The 14,680-nt window shown below is 37.8% G+C and overlaps 1 protein-coding gene across 7 annotated transcripts in view; it reads left to right on the top strand.

Moving 5' to 3' along the window:
- SSBP2 (single stranded DNA binding protein 2) overlaps positions 1-14,680 on the top strand; it is a 143,007-nt gene that overhangs the window by 107,829 nt on the left and 20,498 nt on the right. For 2 of the 7 annotated variants that reach the window (XM_071581481.1, XM_071581479.1), the window contains 8 exons: positions 3,032-3,091; positions 5,070-5,136; positions 5,399-5,469; positions 7,518-7,609; positions 11,901-11,949; positions 13,010-13,045; positions 13,646-13,750; positions 14,367-14,421. In XM_071581481.1, coding sequence (XP_071437582.1) covers positions 3,032-3,091; positions 5,070-5,136; positions 5,399-5,469; positions 7,518-7,609; positions 11,901-11,949; positions 13,010-13,045; positions 13,646-13,750; positions 14,367-14,421 — 535 coding nt within the window. The remainder of the gene's footprint in view (positions 1-3,031; positions 3,092-5,069; positions 5,137-5,398; positions 5,470-7,517; positions 7,610-11,900; positions 11,950-13,009; positions 13,046-13,645; positions 13,751-14,366; positions 14,422-14,680) is intronic. The other 5 variants (XM_071581486.1, XM_071581483.1, XM_071581485.1 and 2 more) reach the window with 3 other exon arrangements.

The raw sequence follows: 14,680 nt of genomic DNA, 5'->3' as shown, positions 1-14,680 counted from the left end.
CTTCCCTGCCTGTCTTTTCTGAAGAGCTTGTACCCCCCCAAGAAGAAGCAAGAAAGCAAGAAGAAGCTCTTGCTTTCCTTGGTCTCAGTTGTTTGATGGCACACTAAGAACACTTTCTGTGGTGCCAAATTAGTGAATTTCATACCTGCAGGCAGGAATTATGATACACTGGTGTCAGTGGGTGTTTGTGGGATCTTCATCTCATCAGTGACTTGGGCATTCCTACCTTTTATTTCATTTTAGTCATGTTATTTTTTTCTTGTTTGGGATTTGGTTTGGGTTTGGGTATTTGGTTTGGGCTTTTTTTCCCCTTGTGTTTTGGTTTGATTTGGGTTATTTTTTCTGTTTTAGGGTTTTTTTGTTTGGATGGTTTTGGAGGGGATGATTGTTGTTTAGAGAGGGTTGGGGTTTTTTTTAATTTGGTTATTTGGGTTGAGGTTTTTGTGTTTTTTGTTTTCTTGTTTGAGGTTTTTTGTCTGGTCACTTGGCTGGGGTTTTGTTTTGTTTCCTTATTTGCTTGGTTTCTTTAGGGGGTTGCTTTTTTGTTTTTTGCTTTTCTTAACATGCTTTATTGACTGTGCCAGTTCCTGAATTCCATTTGTGAAGTTCATCTTAGGCCCTCTCTCTTCTTCCTACATGATATCTGAAGTTACTGCTGCATTAATGCATATTTTTCCATCTTTCCTTAAAGACAAGTAAGGAGTTTGTCCTCCTGATAATCCAGTGGGAGAATCCACTAATGTTTTCCATGACCAAGATGCTGAATTTTGAGTTGGCTTTTGGCAAGGACGAGGTCAGAGGCAGAAATGTCCAAGTCTTCAGCCTGCAAAGAATTTATGTCTACCTTCAGAAACAAGTGCTGAGTGACCATTTCCAAGGCAGTGGCCACTGGTTTTGGCTTAGTAGCAGAATTTTGGAGCCATTGTGGTTTTTGGGGGTGTTTGTGCTGCAAGAGAAGGGGAAGAAAAAGTTTCCAAAAACCTGAGGAGAGAGGGATTCCTGCCATGACAAGTGTAAAGCCTCCCTAGACCATGCTAAAAAAATAGCAGAAAACTAAAGTCAAACTAGTTCAGAGATGAAATGTCAGGTACTCCTATTAATGACAAAAGATGGAGTGAAAAAATATGTGGCACAAAGTTTCTGCAACCTGAGTTTGTGTCTTCCAAAATCTTGGTGCTTAATACTGTGGAGATTTAAAAAAATGCTCCCAGTGAAAAGCTGTTAATATTTAGCATTTTCCCATTGAATTGTTGGACAGAATTTCTTTGTTGTCTTGAGACATCTTGGTGGGACCTTTTTGTGGACAAAGATGGAATTGCTGGTGGAGAGGGAGCAGTTTAGTAACTGAGGCAAAAATGAGAGTATTTAAGTTTTTAATGGTAAAATTTTGAGGGCTAAACGAAACCATAAGAAGTATTTGAAATTTATTAGTCACTGATGGCAGTTCCTCCTGGGTTCTGTTGTTTAAAGAACAGGGGAAGGTTTAAACCCTTCCACAAGTATGTTTGAGAGGAATACATAGATAAAAGAATATTTACAGTATGTCCACCTTGTAAGCTTGGAAGGATCAGATGGTTTGCAAATCACAGACTCTTACATGGTATTAGTAGTGTGGTTCTGCTTTAAGACAGGGTTGAATTGAGACACTTCTGATCTCCCCTTTATGAGCTGTAAACAACGTTGAGTTTCGTTTGCTGGATGAGACTATCCAAACCCAAGGTCCTCACTGGAGTGGTTGCACTTGGTTGACCTTTGTGGAAATTATTGAAACTAGTTTCCTCATGGTTTTAGGGCTTCCCAAGGACCTGGCCACATGCACAGTCCTTTTCTCTCTTTCTTATCAAAGATTCTCACCATCAGAGGGTGCACCAAGAAGTCTCCCTCTTCTCCAGCATGTCGAGAGCCTCTTTATTAATCTTTTCACAATTGTCATACTGATCTTTCTTCTACAGTTTATAAACCCTCTGTACTTTAAATTGCTTTCCTGTGCTTACTTTGAACGTGTGTTTATGTAGGTTACACTGTTCCAGCTTTCATCTGATTCTGGGATGTGAAAGGTTTCATTAATTTATTTATGCAAGATCACAGGAAAAATTCCTGCAGTAATTATTGATAAAATTATTGCCATTTCCCTGCCAGCTGTTGCTAGTCTAAATCAGTCCTCTTGTCCCCATTATCACAGTCAAAGCACCTTCAGCTCTTCATTTTCCCCTGGAGTTACTCCTGCTCTTCTTCATCATCTCTTTAGTGAGATATTTGTGCCTTTGTACTGTAGATGTCACATTAACTACTATTCTTTGTAGATTTCTGGATTATTGTCATCACACTTTGGGGTGGGATAAGCAGTAGCATTTGCTTGTCATGGGAGACTGATGATGTTTCTGGGCTATGAGGGAGTTCAGGAGTGAGCAGGAGGCACTGGAACCTCGTGGGGTGGAGCAACAGGTTTGGGTGTGAATTTGGATTTGAGAGGGGAGATCCAGCACTTGAACACAGAGGGGTGGGAGGAGTGCAGCACCAAATTAGTGTGGCTGGTGAAAGAAACCACCAAAACTTTAAATATTTGCAAGAAAAACTTGGAGTCTGTGCCCTCAAAGGTTAAATTTTGTGTTTTACAGTATTACGAAGACATGAATGGAAATTATTTGTGAATTATTGTGTTGTTCTATACCTCTGGACCCTCCCAAGAACACTTTGACTTTCTGTTCCAGGGTTCCCATCTTCCCCCATTCTCCAGTATAGATGCCTGATCATATGATCTAAATGGTTTATTATTCTTCACTGTTAATGAAGAATAATAATTAAGAAATTGTTAATATTCTGCATTCACAACTGCTGAAACAAAGTTTTAAGCAAATATATCTTGTTAGATGTATTGGCTAAGAATCTTTATTTAATACTACTAAACATTGTTGAACAATATCCTGAACACTCTGTATTTAATCTGGATGCTCCAGGTGTGATTGTGACAATGACCCAGTGTGGTATTTACAAGTGGAATTATTTAACAGTATTTCTCTTTTTCCTGTAGCCTTTTATGTCCCCTCGGTACCCTGGAGGTCCAAGGCCACCTCTAAGAATACCCAATCAGGTAAGAATTTATCACTCCAGAGTGACAGTTTAGTATTTCACCTAACTCTGTGTAAAATGCACCAATCCCTTCACATCTCTGTTGAACATACAAATTGTATTTATTTCACAGGAAATATGGAGGAACAGATACCATAAAGTGCTCTATGGCTCTTAAAAGTGCTCCAAGGACTTTATAGAAGCACTGAATTCCCCATTTCTCTCTTTCCCATCAAAGGATGTGTCTGCCAGTGAGGCAGGGATGAGTAATGAGCTGCTGTTCGTCAGCAGGGACCTTTATTGGCTCATCTCTAAGATGGTCCTGGAAGTGTAGAGAGCATTTGTGTTTTCAGGTTCTCCATAGTGCAGATAGAGGAGGAGAAAGAGTCATGAGCAGATGAGAAATTAAAGACAAGCAGACAGTAAAATACCAGTGGAGCTCTGAGAGGAAAACTGGGTTATTTGGAATATTGGGAGAGGTTGATAGGATATATGGAATGGATCTTTTGGCTTCTAGGTCTGCCTTTCTTACTGTCACACTATACCCCAACCTCATTTCTAGCTATATTTTTATATCCGTGTGACACAGTGGCAACAAATTTGTCTTCAGTTTTGGTGCATTATCACCAGAAAGGATGAAATTTAAATTTCAGTGAGCTGGATGTATCAAGTGGCAAGACTCTCCAGGTATTCCTCTACCTGATGGTGTTTGGGATCAGGTTAATTACCTGTGACATGGCTACTTTCTCACCAGGGTGTCTTAATTAACCTTGATTAAATGATGGTGTGTGCAATGCCACTAGTACTGCATTTGATATTTGATAACATTTTACTGCTGTAATGCAGTGCAAAGTAGAATCCTGATTTTTACCCTCCACAGTAATATCTTAGCACAGATATCTGAGCCTCTTATCCAACTGTTTGGGTCGTGGTGTTCATGGGCAGTGTGTGGAACCAATGAACTCCTGCAGTGCAGGTTTAAGGTTCAACTTAGATGGTAGTTTGGTCCTGCTCTAGTGGGAGGTGTCCCTGCCCGTGCCAGAGGGTGGAATGAGGTCATATTTAAGGTCCCTTCTGATAGCAAAAAACACCACAAAAAAAAAGAGCTACTAAGAAGCTTTTTGTCTTTTAGCAAGAAAGGGATTTATTGACAATGTTGCAGGCAAAGCCAGTTCATACTGAGCAAAAACTTGCCTGGCTTGTTTGTGTAAAATAAGCCATTTATAGTCTTAAGTTCATGTATAGTCTAATTTTCATATTAATGACTGGGTGAAATCTTGGGCAGAGCTTTCCTTTTGGCTTGAAATTTGTGTAGTGGTCTCTTGACTTCATCCCTTGGGTGGTCTTGAAGTGTCTTCATCACTGTTGGACTTCTGCCTTTTCTTTGTTCAGTGACATGACCTGTCAAACTTGTAAAATTTTGGCTCTAACTTTACAAAATCTTGGATCTTTACCATTTCATCCTATTGAAGTGTTTAGCTTAGTTTAATGGCACACTGGTTTCTATAATTGCTAGACAGTATGTACCACAAAAAAGTGACTCCATTACTTCATGCTATTATGTGGCTTTGCTGTGCAAACAACATTTTGAAAAGCAGAATTAGAAATTTCACAAAACTGGGGTTTCTTGATCTCTTTTCTCTTTCCCCTTCCCACCCAAACCACTTGGAGATGCTGTAATTTACTCATTCAGGATATGTTTGTACCAAAAATATGGAGATGTTTTCAGATGCTAAACAGCATCCAATGGATCAGGCACAAAGACTTATTCATAAAAACTTTTTTTCTGCTTGGTCCAACTGTAGGTAGGGTCCTGTGAAAATGAGCCTTAACCCTAAATAAGCAAACCCAAAGGGCACATTAACAAGTGGGGACATAAAAGCACATTACTCTGGAGTCAGAAGAAATGCCCAAGAGTTAAAATTAAAATGTGTGTTATGTTTTTTAAGATGAATTTCTAAGCATTAAGTGCCTTTCCCTTGTGGTTTCTCTGCCTGCAGGCCCTGGGAGGTGTCCCGGGAAGTCAACCCCTCCTGCCCAGTGGGATGGACCCCACACGGCAGCAAGGTGAGCTCAGCACCTCCTGCAGCTTTTGGGTTTGGTTTGGTTTTGTTGGGATTTTATTTGGTTGGTTGGGGGTTTTTTGGTGTTTTTGTTTTGGTTTGGTTCTTTGTTGTTGTTGTTGGGGTTTTTTGTTTGTTTTGGTTTGGGGTTTTTTGTTTTTTTTTGTTTTTTTTTTTTAATTACAAAGGATCAATTTGCTAAAAGTTCCTTTAGAAGGTGCTTGTGTATTGCATAATTTTTAATATGGCATGATCTTATTTTGCAGGGCATCCAAACATGGGTGGGCCAATGCAGAGGATGACTCCTCCAAGGGGAATGGTGCCATTAGGACCACAGGTACCTTCCACAGATGTGTTATTCTTAATGACTGTGCTTATATTTCTCTGGTTTCTAGTTTCTGTAGCTTGAAGGTGCCCAGGATTTGTTTCCATAGTCCCTTTTTAAAATAACTTCCAGTTTAACAAAAAAACCCAACTGGCTCTGAGTTGCAGCTGTACAAAATCCAAAATGAAAAATCTGTCATTTTCATTAAGATTTGGGATTATAACAGGAATCCCTTCACTTGCTTATTTCAGAACACTGTGTGCTGTAGTCAAAGACTGATACTGGTAAGGGAGACAAAGGTTTGAGTAGGTGGTTCCTCATCCTCCTCATGGATTATGCTGGTTAGCAGGAAAAATTAATACTTCTAACTTAGGGAAACTCTTTATACCAAAAATAACCCTCAAAATTCTGTGAAGTTTTTCTTCCATCCACTGCTGATTTATATTTTTGGTGAGTGCTGGAGAGGTTTTAATGTAAATTGAGCTGCTCCCACTGCCACTTCTCCCCCTTGTCCATCATGAGCACATCTGTGGCTGTTTAACCAAGTGGACCCAGGCAGAAAACAAACAATTCTGGTGCACACCTGAAACACAAATCCCAAAGATTTTCCTGTGTTTTGCCAGCTCTCTCAGGGAGGGAAGGTGTAGGTGGTGATGCTCTGTGCTGGTGCTGCCAGTGTTTTGTTTCACAGTGTGCTTGTTGTGCCCACACTTTGCATTTTCACTTCCCCAATTATTATTTCTCTTGTGGCTTCTTGTTTGAATAACAACTTAATTTTAAATGATTAAATAGCTTTGCCTTTCCAGTCTGTTCATAACTGTGTCTGCAATTTTGGGTCTTCTTGGTACAAACCAGTTGTGCAGTTCTGCACATCTGCTTTGTGACCAACAAAACATTATTAAATACATTTGTCATTTTTTTCCTGTAGCACTGAAATACATTTACCATTTTTAGAGGCAGAAGGAGAAGCTTTGCCATATGAGACTGAGCTGATCCTTTTTGCAGCAGGCAAATCTCATGCTAGCTTTTATGAGGATAATTTTCCCATTTTTGCTGTCCCTTAAAATCCTGTGTTTTTGTAAGTTTCTTCTGTATTGTGCTAAATATTCTCTTAAAAGGAAACCTACACAAAATTTAAGTTCACAAACCATTCTACAAATGGATCACCATCTAAGTGGGCCACTGACTTCTGCTCTGAAAGAACCTGTGTATTGGTGGCCCTAATGGGAGTGCTGTTATTTTAGAGCAAAGGGGTACATTTGTTTAGAAAAAGCAGTAATTGCATTTAGAAGTTACACTGTGAGGTGAGACAGACTGTTCTGTTTGTGTCCCACTGAATAAAAACAGGTACAATTTACCTTTTCATGTAAGTAGCAGAGTTAAGCTGTTGTCACAATTATCAGGGCATAAATTCAGATTTTATGAGCACTGGGCAATTAATTTGTTAGCATTGCTATGACATCAATTATCACATTAAATATTGTTGATATTGGTTGTCACAGACCTGGGCTAGTGGAAGGTGTCCCTGCCCATGGTAGGGGGTTGGAACTGGATGGTCTTTAAGGTCTCTTCCAACCCAAACCACTCTGTTACTGTGTGATTTATTAGAATGGAATATTTGGGAGAGAGATACAATGGTTATCCTGTATGTTATAAAAGTTATATGGTGTAATTTGACACAAACATAACAAAATAAATTAAAAATGCATTTTGACTTCTATGATACAGAAATCTCAGAATCTCAGAGCAGGTTTTTCATTTTGAACCCCCTTGGTTCAAAAGTTGAATTCATTATAAAGCCTTTTCTGGCCATTAAGTTGCCCTCAACGTGTGTAGATAATTCCTCCTGAAAGACTTTAATCCCTCTTAGCCTATTTGTCTTGTTTGTAAACCTTCCTCCCTGGGGTTAACAATGTCATTTTTTTAAGTCAGCAATCAGGGAACTCCTGAAAGCATGAAAGGCATTGGCCTGTGCAGGCAGCAGTTCCATGGGGACGTCATTAACCTGCTGTCCTTTCTTTCCCCCTCCTCTTTGGTTTTGTTTTTTTGTTTTGTGGTAGTCTGACCCTTGGTTGTCGTTGCAGAACTATGGAGGTGCCATGAGACCCCCACTCAACGCTTTAGGTGGGCCGGGGATGCCTGGGATGAACATGTAAGCACAACAATAAATCTTACCCTACCTACAAAATGTCTTTGTTTCGCTGTACAAGTGGCACTGGCACAGATAAGACAAGGAGAACATGCTTTGGTGACTAATAAATGCAATTTTAAGAAGTGAACCCACAGTCTCTCACAGGAGGGTTTGCTGTCCCAACAAATCTGTACAATTATCAGTTTCTTTCACAGGATAAACTTCAAATATTAGGAATATTTTGTTGGTATAATCACTGCTACATCCTTGCATGCATTTAAGAAAAAATTACACTGGTAATGTTTTTACTTGTTAAGTTTTTTGTAAAAAATGGTACAAGCATGGATCTTCTCTGCAAAAGAAATCAGTGCGTCATTTTAGGAAAATATCCATTGTCTATAAAAAAAAGACACACTGGAAAGAAGTGGTGATGTGCCTTTCTCAGTTGCTGTTTTTCTTTCCATAACTACATGAATACCCACTCTAAACAGAAGAGCATTATAGATACAAGTGTATTTTTTTCAGTTTTTCTGTGTGCTTTGGGGGCTGGATCATCATCTGGTAAAAATTAATATAACCTGAATTCAGTTAGAATGTACTGATTTATTCCAGACATGGATTTAGCCATGGGAGTGTATTATACCTTTTACACCTGAAGAGAATCCTCCTTTCTAAGGATGTAGAAATACTAGAGATGTAAAATTAAGAAAACACTGTGATAAAATTGTTATCATTATATCATAAATACCTGCTTTTACTCTTGTTTTTATATAAAACATAAGTAAGAAATTGTAATTTTCAAGTGAAGAGTTACCATCCTGAAAAAAGTGAAAGAGGTGTTGAGATACATAATAGCATTAAAAAAAATCTAATCTACCATAACCTTAATTTACTTTGGTTTCCAGATACACCTCGAATTCTTGAGACAGGGAAAGTAAAATCTAAAGTTGTGTTTCTCAATCATAGACATAAATGGGGGACTCCAGTAATCCTAGGAGCCTTCCCAAGGGCAGGCATTTATGCTTTTCAATTAAATCAATGTGAAAAAAGTCTTTAGAAAAAAGTATTTGGAATTCAGTGTGAGTATAGTATAAGCACTGTAGAGGTTTTCCTCAGCAGAACTCTTGAGTTATAAGAAACAAAAATTAACTTTCCAAAACAAAATGTTGCAGAAGTAAAATGGAGGGATAGATAAAGTATTTTGAAGCTGCTTATCCACATAAATGAGAGTTTATGCTGGAAAAATAGGAAAATATGTTTCTGGGTGACAGAAAGAACTTCTGGCCTGCCAGAAAGAGAGGAGATGGATTGAAATATTATTTTCCAGCAGCATTTAATAAGCACATTTCCTCAAGCAAAGGTGTTGCTGTGATCTGGTTTCCTTAAAGTCGTGTTTTCAGGGTGTCAGGGGGTTTCCCTGCTGTGAAGTTGCTGCTGTCAGAGTTGAATTGGCACTGAAGTTTCTGGTCAGTTCAGAGTTGCCAGGGATGTCCTGGGGAGGTGGCAGTGGATGGACCCAGCTGTGCCAGATGTGTCCTCTCTCTTATCCCTCACAGTTCCTCTAGTGCTCAGTGCAGGAAACAACTCTGTGAGTCATTTGGGGAAATAATTTCCAGGAAACAGGATAACTACCTATGACTGGTGCCTTTAGTAACCTACAGTTGTCTTTACATATTGGAGTATTTTCTTTACATGGCAATTTTTCACTGTTCATTGTTTTGGACATTTGGTGATGTTAAAATATTCAATGTTTTTGGACTTTTGGTGATGTTAAAATAGAGAAATTCTGTGCCTGCAGAAGCAGCTGCTATTTAAAATCCAGCTTTTTCTCCTTGGAAGGCTACAAAGGATCTTTGGTTGAGAGCAGACCATCTGCCAAATATAATTGCGCATCTTTCTCTAGGTGTAAAAATATGCTTTGTGGTAAAAAATGCAGCCTGGGGGTTCTCAGGCAGCATTTCTGCCCATGTGCTCCCCCAGTGCAGCACTGATAAGTAATTTCTCCCTCTGTCATTGGCAATACTGTCAGATTTCTGTGAGGAACAGCTCATGCATAACCCAGGTTCTTCTGCAAAATAACTTCATTTTAGTGGTAAGTTTTTAAGTGAAGACTTGCTGTAGCCATTTTTAGGAAAATTTCAGGTCTTTGTGGGAAAAAATGCCATTTTTTGGAACAAAAATGCAGATTTTAGGGAGCAGTGTTACATCTCACTGGTGCCTTTTAGCACTCTGTGTGACCTGCAGTGCTGTCTGAAGCACTAAGAATATTTCAGTCATGCCTCAGAATTGGAAAAAAAAGAGGTGTGATTTTGTCTTTTAACTTCAGTTCACAAACTTGTGTCTAGATGTTTAATTTGATGGAATATATTTACCCCTTGGGAAACTAAAATTTCAGATTTTTATTTTTCCAACCACCAGGGTTGTCACTAAGCTGAAATTCGTCATAGTGATAGATACTTTCTTTAATTATTCTGGAGTTGGTACTTTTATAATAATGTGTTATAACTCTGTTGATGCTTCCAAAATAAACATTTAATGAAGGGCATTGGATTGAAAAAAACCTGCAGCTTGGGGTTTTTTCAGGTGGGTTTTATGAGCATTTGGTTTCACAAAATCCAAACAGCAGAATCTGCTGCAGTGATTTCTGTGTCTGTTCTGAGAGCTGTCCAATAAGTCTGAAAATTTCAACAGCTTTTTAGATGAAAGGTGAGTTTCCTGGTCTCAGGGTAAATTCCTATTTTTTCATTTTCCTCTGGTCTAACCCAGTTGGATGTCTCAGGTACTTGACTGGCACAAAAACAAGTGAAGGGTTTTGGTGTGAGAACAGACTTTGTTATTAAAAATATCCCTTATTTCTCTGAGAGGATTCAATAAACCAAATAAACATAGGAAAAAGAACAATGGGAGTAAAATATTAAAGAACACTAATATTTCACCATGTGATTGTTATCAGAGGAAAATTTGCTGAATATTTGCCCTGAGAAGCATTTCCTTGCTCTGCTCCCAGTGAAAAAAGCAGAAAAGACTCTCACCAATGTTGCTGATTTCCAGTGTTCCACCAATAACAGCAATGGAAATAAATCAGTACTCAGTTGAATTTCATTTTTTATAGCTAATTCCTTTATACTTTCATCACAAATGTAATAAAAAATATAAAACTCAATATTAAATCCCTCAGGCAACATAGGCACTTAATAGTTTATAGTTTTGGAAGACTTGAAAATGGAGAGAAAACTGAATGAACTCATTAATCAAGCATAAATTTTTTCTCTCTGTTTAAATCACTCCCCCATGCCTGGTGACTGTGGTGGTTAATGTTGCTTTTCCACAGCTAATGAGGCCAAAATGCCATTTTAAATGTGGAAGTTTTGTCATCTGCTCCATTGCCAGGGCCTTGGAAAAGTGATTCTGTCTTTGTGTATAAATAACTGGGAGCTCTTAACGCTCCCAGAAATCATTATGGTTATTGAGACATTGCGACTGTAAATATGGAGATTTTACCTCTCCTATGGCTTGACTTCCCTCAGGATTGTTGAGAGATGAAGCCTCACCCCAAACTATTTTTCTGAGCTCAGCTGAGAGAAACTTAAAAAACCAGCAAGACTTGTGAGAAAAAACATGCTCAGTCTGAGGGTTTTCTTATTTTAATATATGAAATTTATTATTATTGTTATTGTTTTGATTATTATAGTTGGGTTTGTTGTTATTGTCATCATCCTGTAGGGGTTATAGCAACATGTTTTTTGTGGATTTTTCTTCTATAAATGAGATGTTCCCAAAACATCTGTCATACAGCATAATTTTATATTTTACATCATATTTATTTATATTATTTATATATTTGTTTATATTATTTATTTTACATATTTATATTTATTTTCTATAATATAATAATGTAATTTTCTATTTTCTATAGCATATTAATAGCATGATTTTTGCTAATGAAGCCTTACTATATTGCAGTATTATAGATCCATAATAAATGCCTGCATGCTCAGTTCTTTAAGGATGGTGCTTAATTATGTGACCAAGATTACTGGTTTTATGGCTGAAAATTTATTTATTTTATGACTTATATTTATTTATGAGTAGTACATAAATTAATCAACTCACCAGCTGATTAAATAGCAGTGCAACAATGGGAATTCTGCCATAGCATTGTAACCTGGTATAGTTATGGTTTATAAACTCACTTTAGTTTAAAAGAAGCAACCTTCTTCCTTCCTCTGGAGACAGATAATTTAGAGTTTCTTCCTCAGAGCTGGCAGGGGAGGGGAAGGTTCTGTGTCTCATCATTCATCTTCTGTTACAGGGGTCCTGGGGGTGGCAGACCTTGGCCAAACCCAACCAATGCCAACTCTGTAAGTAAATATTAAAAACATACTCGACATCTTCTTACATTTAGGGAAGTATCTTCACATCGGGCCCAGCACTTCCATAGCATAAAGGTTGTCCTGGGATCCCACATGAGCAGCAGTGTCTGGAATGTCTTCAGAAAGCACAAAGTTTTCACTGTCATTCAGGGGTCACACATCATTAGTTTAAAGATGTCCATTTTTGGCACTTGCACTTGGATAAGGTGGGTCTGGCTTGTCCTGTTTAACAATCTGTTCTCAATTTTGATTTTTAATTGTATTAATGGCAGCTGGGGTGAGGAGAGCTGAAACTCCTCCTCAGTTTTATTTTGCATATGTGTACCTGATTAAAATGGATATTTTTCAACTTATAGCTGAAATATGTTGGTTCTTTGTAATTAGTTGTGAAGTCCAGTAATAGAAGTATTTGTAAAAACCAGTTGATTGACAAGTTATCTGTTAAGTAATTTGTATTTTTCAGCACAGTTGCTGCTCCTGTAACAGCACTGGCTGATGCTCCTTTGGGGAGAATAACTGCAAGGGGTGTCATAAAGAATGAAGTCGGATTTTTCACAGAATTTCTGCAGATATGCTCCTTAACAAACACCACACTTGAATCTGAAATGAGAACTGTCCTCAAAAAAACCCAACAAAACACCAAACATATACACACACACAGAGAGCATAGAAATAAAATTGTCTCCCAGGGTGCAAGGCATGATAGTTTTTCCTTTTATGGTCAAGATTTTAATCAAAAGTACGTAGCTCTAAAAACATACAAATTTAGTTCATGCTTGGATGATTCTGAAGTCTTGTTGACTGAAATGCAAGGATGTGCTATTCAAGTATATAAATATTATAAAGTATGTTGCCTTAATATTAAACACTTTAATATTTTAACATTGCTGAAAAGGTGTTTGTTTTGGCAACAGAGCCATTTTCCCCCCACAATTTTAACTGTGTGTTTTAATTATCCTAATTAAACAAATAAGCATTAAACCCCAGCTGCAGGGACTCCCATGTTGCTGCAGAGGAAATCACTGTTTTGTTTCTGTTGGTATTGCAGATACCTTATTCTTCAGCATCTCCTGGGAACTACGTAGTAAGTACTTTCGTCTGTGTGTTTGTTTATTTGGCATCACGTTTCAGTCAGGCAAAGAAAACCAGTCCAGATGTTGAGAGGAGCCCCATGTGATGTGCCCTGAGGGGCTTCTCAGCCATCTCTGGTGCAGATGTGGGTGTTCATTACTGGAACCGTTATCAGTCTGGCCGCAATTGTCCTGAGTGCTGTTGGACTCCAGCAGAGTTCTATAACCAATACAAACATCTTGTCTTCAGTAATAACGGGCAAAAAGCCTCTCAGCTTTGTGGGTAACACAGTGTTACGTCTGTATTTCTGAACTTCAGGAAAAAAATATTTATGTGTAGGACTGGTTTTTGTCTCTGTCCCCAGAGATTAACTTTGTTTATTATTTTACTGTTTTTGCTCTTGGACTTGGATTATTTGTGTGTCTGATGTACTTTCTAAGGCAGATTATTTGGGCTGTTTTTATCACATGTGTAGAAATGGTGTCACAGAAGTAACATGGGAGAAGTATATATTTAAAAGCAATTTATTTTGTCCTTTATTTATGCAGTTAACTGTGGAGAAGGTTATGATTCTCACATAACTGTGCTCCTCATTTTGCCACATGTTTAATAGAAACAGCCCAAACCTGATGATCTCCAAACCAGTTCTTTTAACTCAGAACTTCACAGTGGTTTTGCTCTGGACATCAGTGATCAGTTACTGTTGAAGATAATAAAGGTATTTTGGGAATATTTTGCTTCACAGAGAGAAAGTGTTTGGGGTTGAGGAAAGGCAGGGCAGCTCTTAAAAGGTGGGTTTTAGTCAAAGGATTTGTGATCTGGAACTACAGGCTTTGAGAACTTAATAGGATTAATCTATGTATAATATATTAATATATAAGCCTTTCCAGAAATATAAAAAATCATATCAAAAATACACATAAAATCTATATAAAATACATATTTATATATAAATCTATATAAAATACATGAAAATATACATATTTTCTCAGCATGAAAACAGTTGATACCAGAAAGGTTTCTAAGAGAGGAAAATCAACAAACAATGAAAATAAATGCAAATTTAAAATGAGAAGCCAAAGTTAATGAAGACAAGTAGATTTTCTAATAAATGGTCAGTTAGTGGTTTCTGTATCTCTTTATATTATGTTGAAAAATACATAGAGAGAGAGACCTTAAAAAATTAAGTTAGGTTAGTGCAGAGTTATAGGGATAAAAAGTATATGGGTAGGCTTTGATGCCTAGATGGTTGTGTGGATGTGGATAAAATATGGGTATATGGATTTTTTTTTATCTTTGATTTCATGCTGACTAACATTTCTTACTGTTTCCAGGGTCCTCCAGGAGGTGGAGGGCCACCAGGAACACCCATCATGCCTAGTCCTGCAGGTACTGAAATGTACTTGGAAATCATAAAATTATGAGGGTTTTTAGGGAGCACACAAATTATATTTTTTCAGTAAAGAATCTGTTAGCAATAAATTATTTGATTTATATTTTCTGTATGAGGTTTTTTCCGTGGGTGCTGCCCTCTGCAGCACAGGAGGGCAGGGAAGTTTCCTAACTGGCCATAAAAACTTCCTGCACCAATGTAATATTTCCATTAAGTACAATTCCATGGCTTTTTGTTTGGGTTTGGTTTTTTCAT

The sequence above is a fragment of the Pithys albifrons genome, chromosome Z, assembly GCF_047495875.1.
Source record: "Pithys albifrons albifrons isolate INPA30051 chromosome Z, PitAlb_v1, whole genome shotgun sequence".
Classification (NCBI taxonomy): domain Eukaryota; kingdom Metazoa; phylum Chordata; class Aves; order Passeriformes; family Thamnophilidae; genus Pithys; species Pithys albifrons.
Note: the sequence above shows the minus strand (reverse complement) of the source record. Positions and strands in the feature narration are given on the sequence as shown.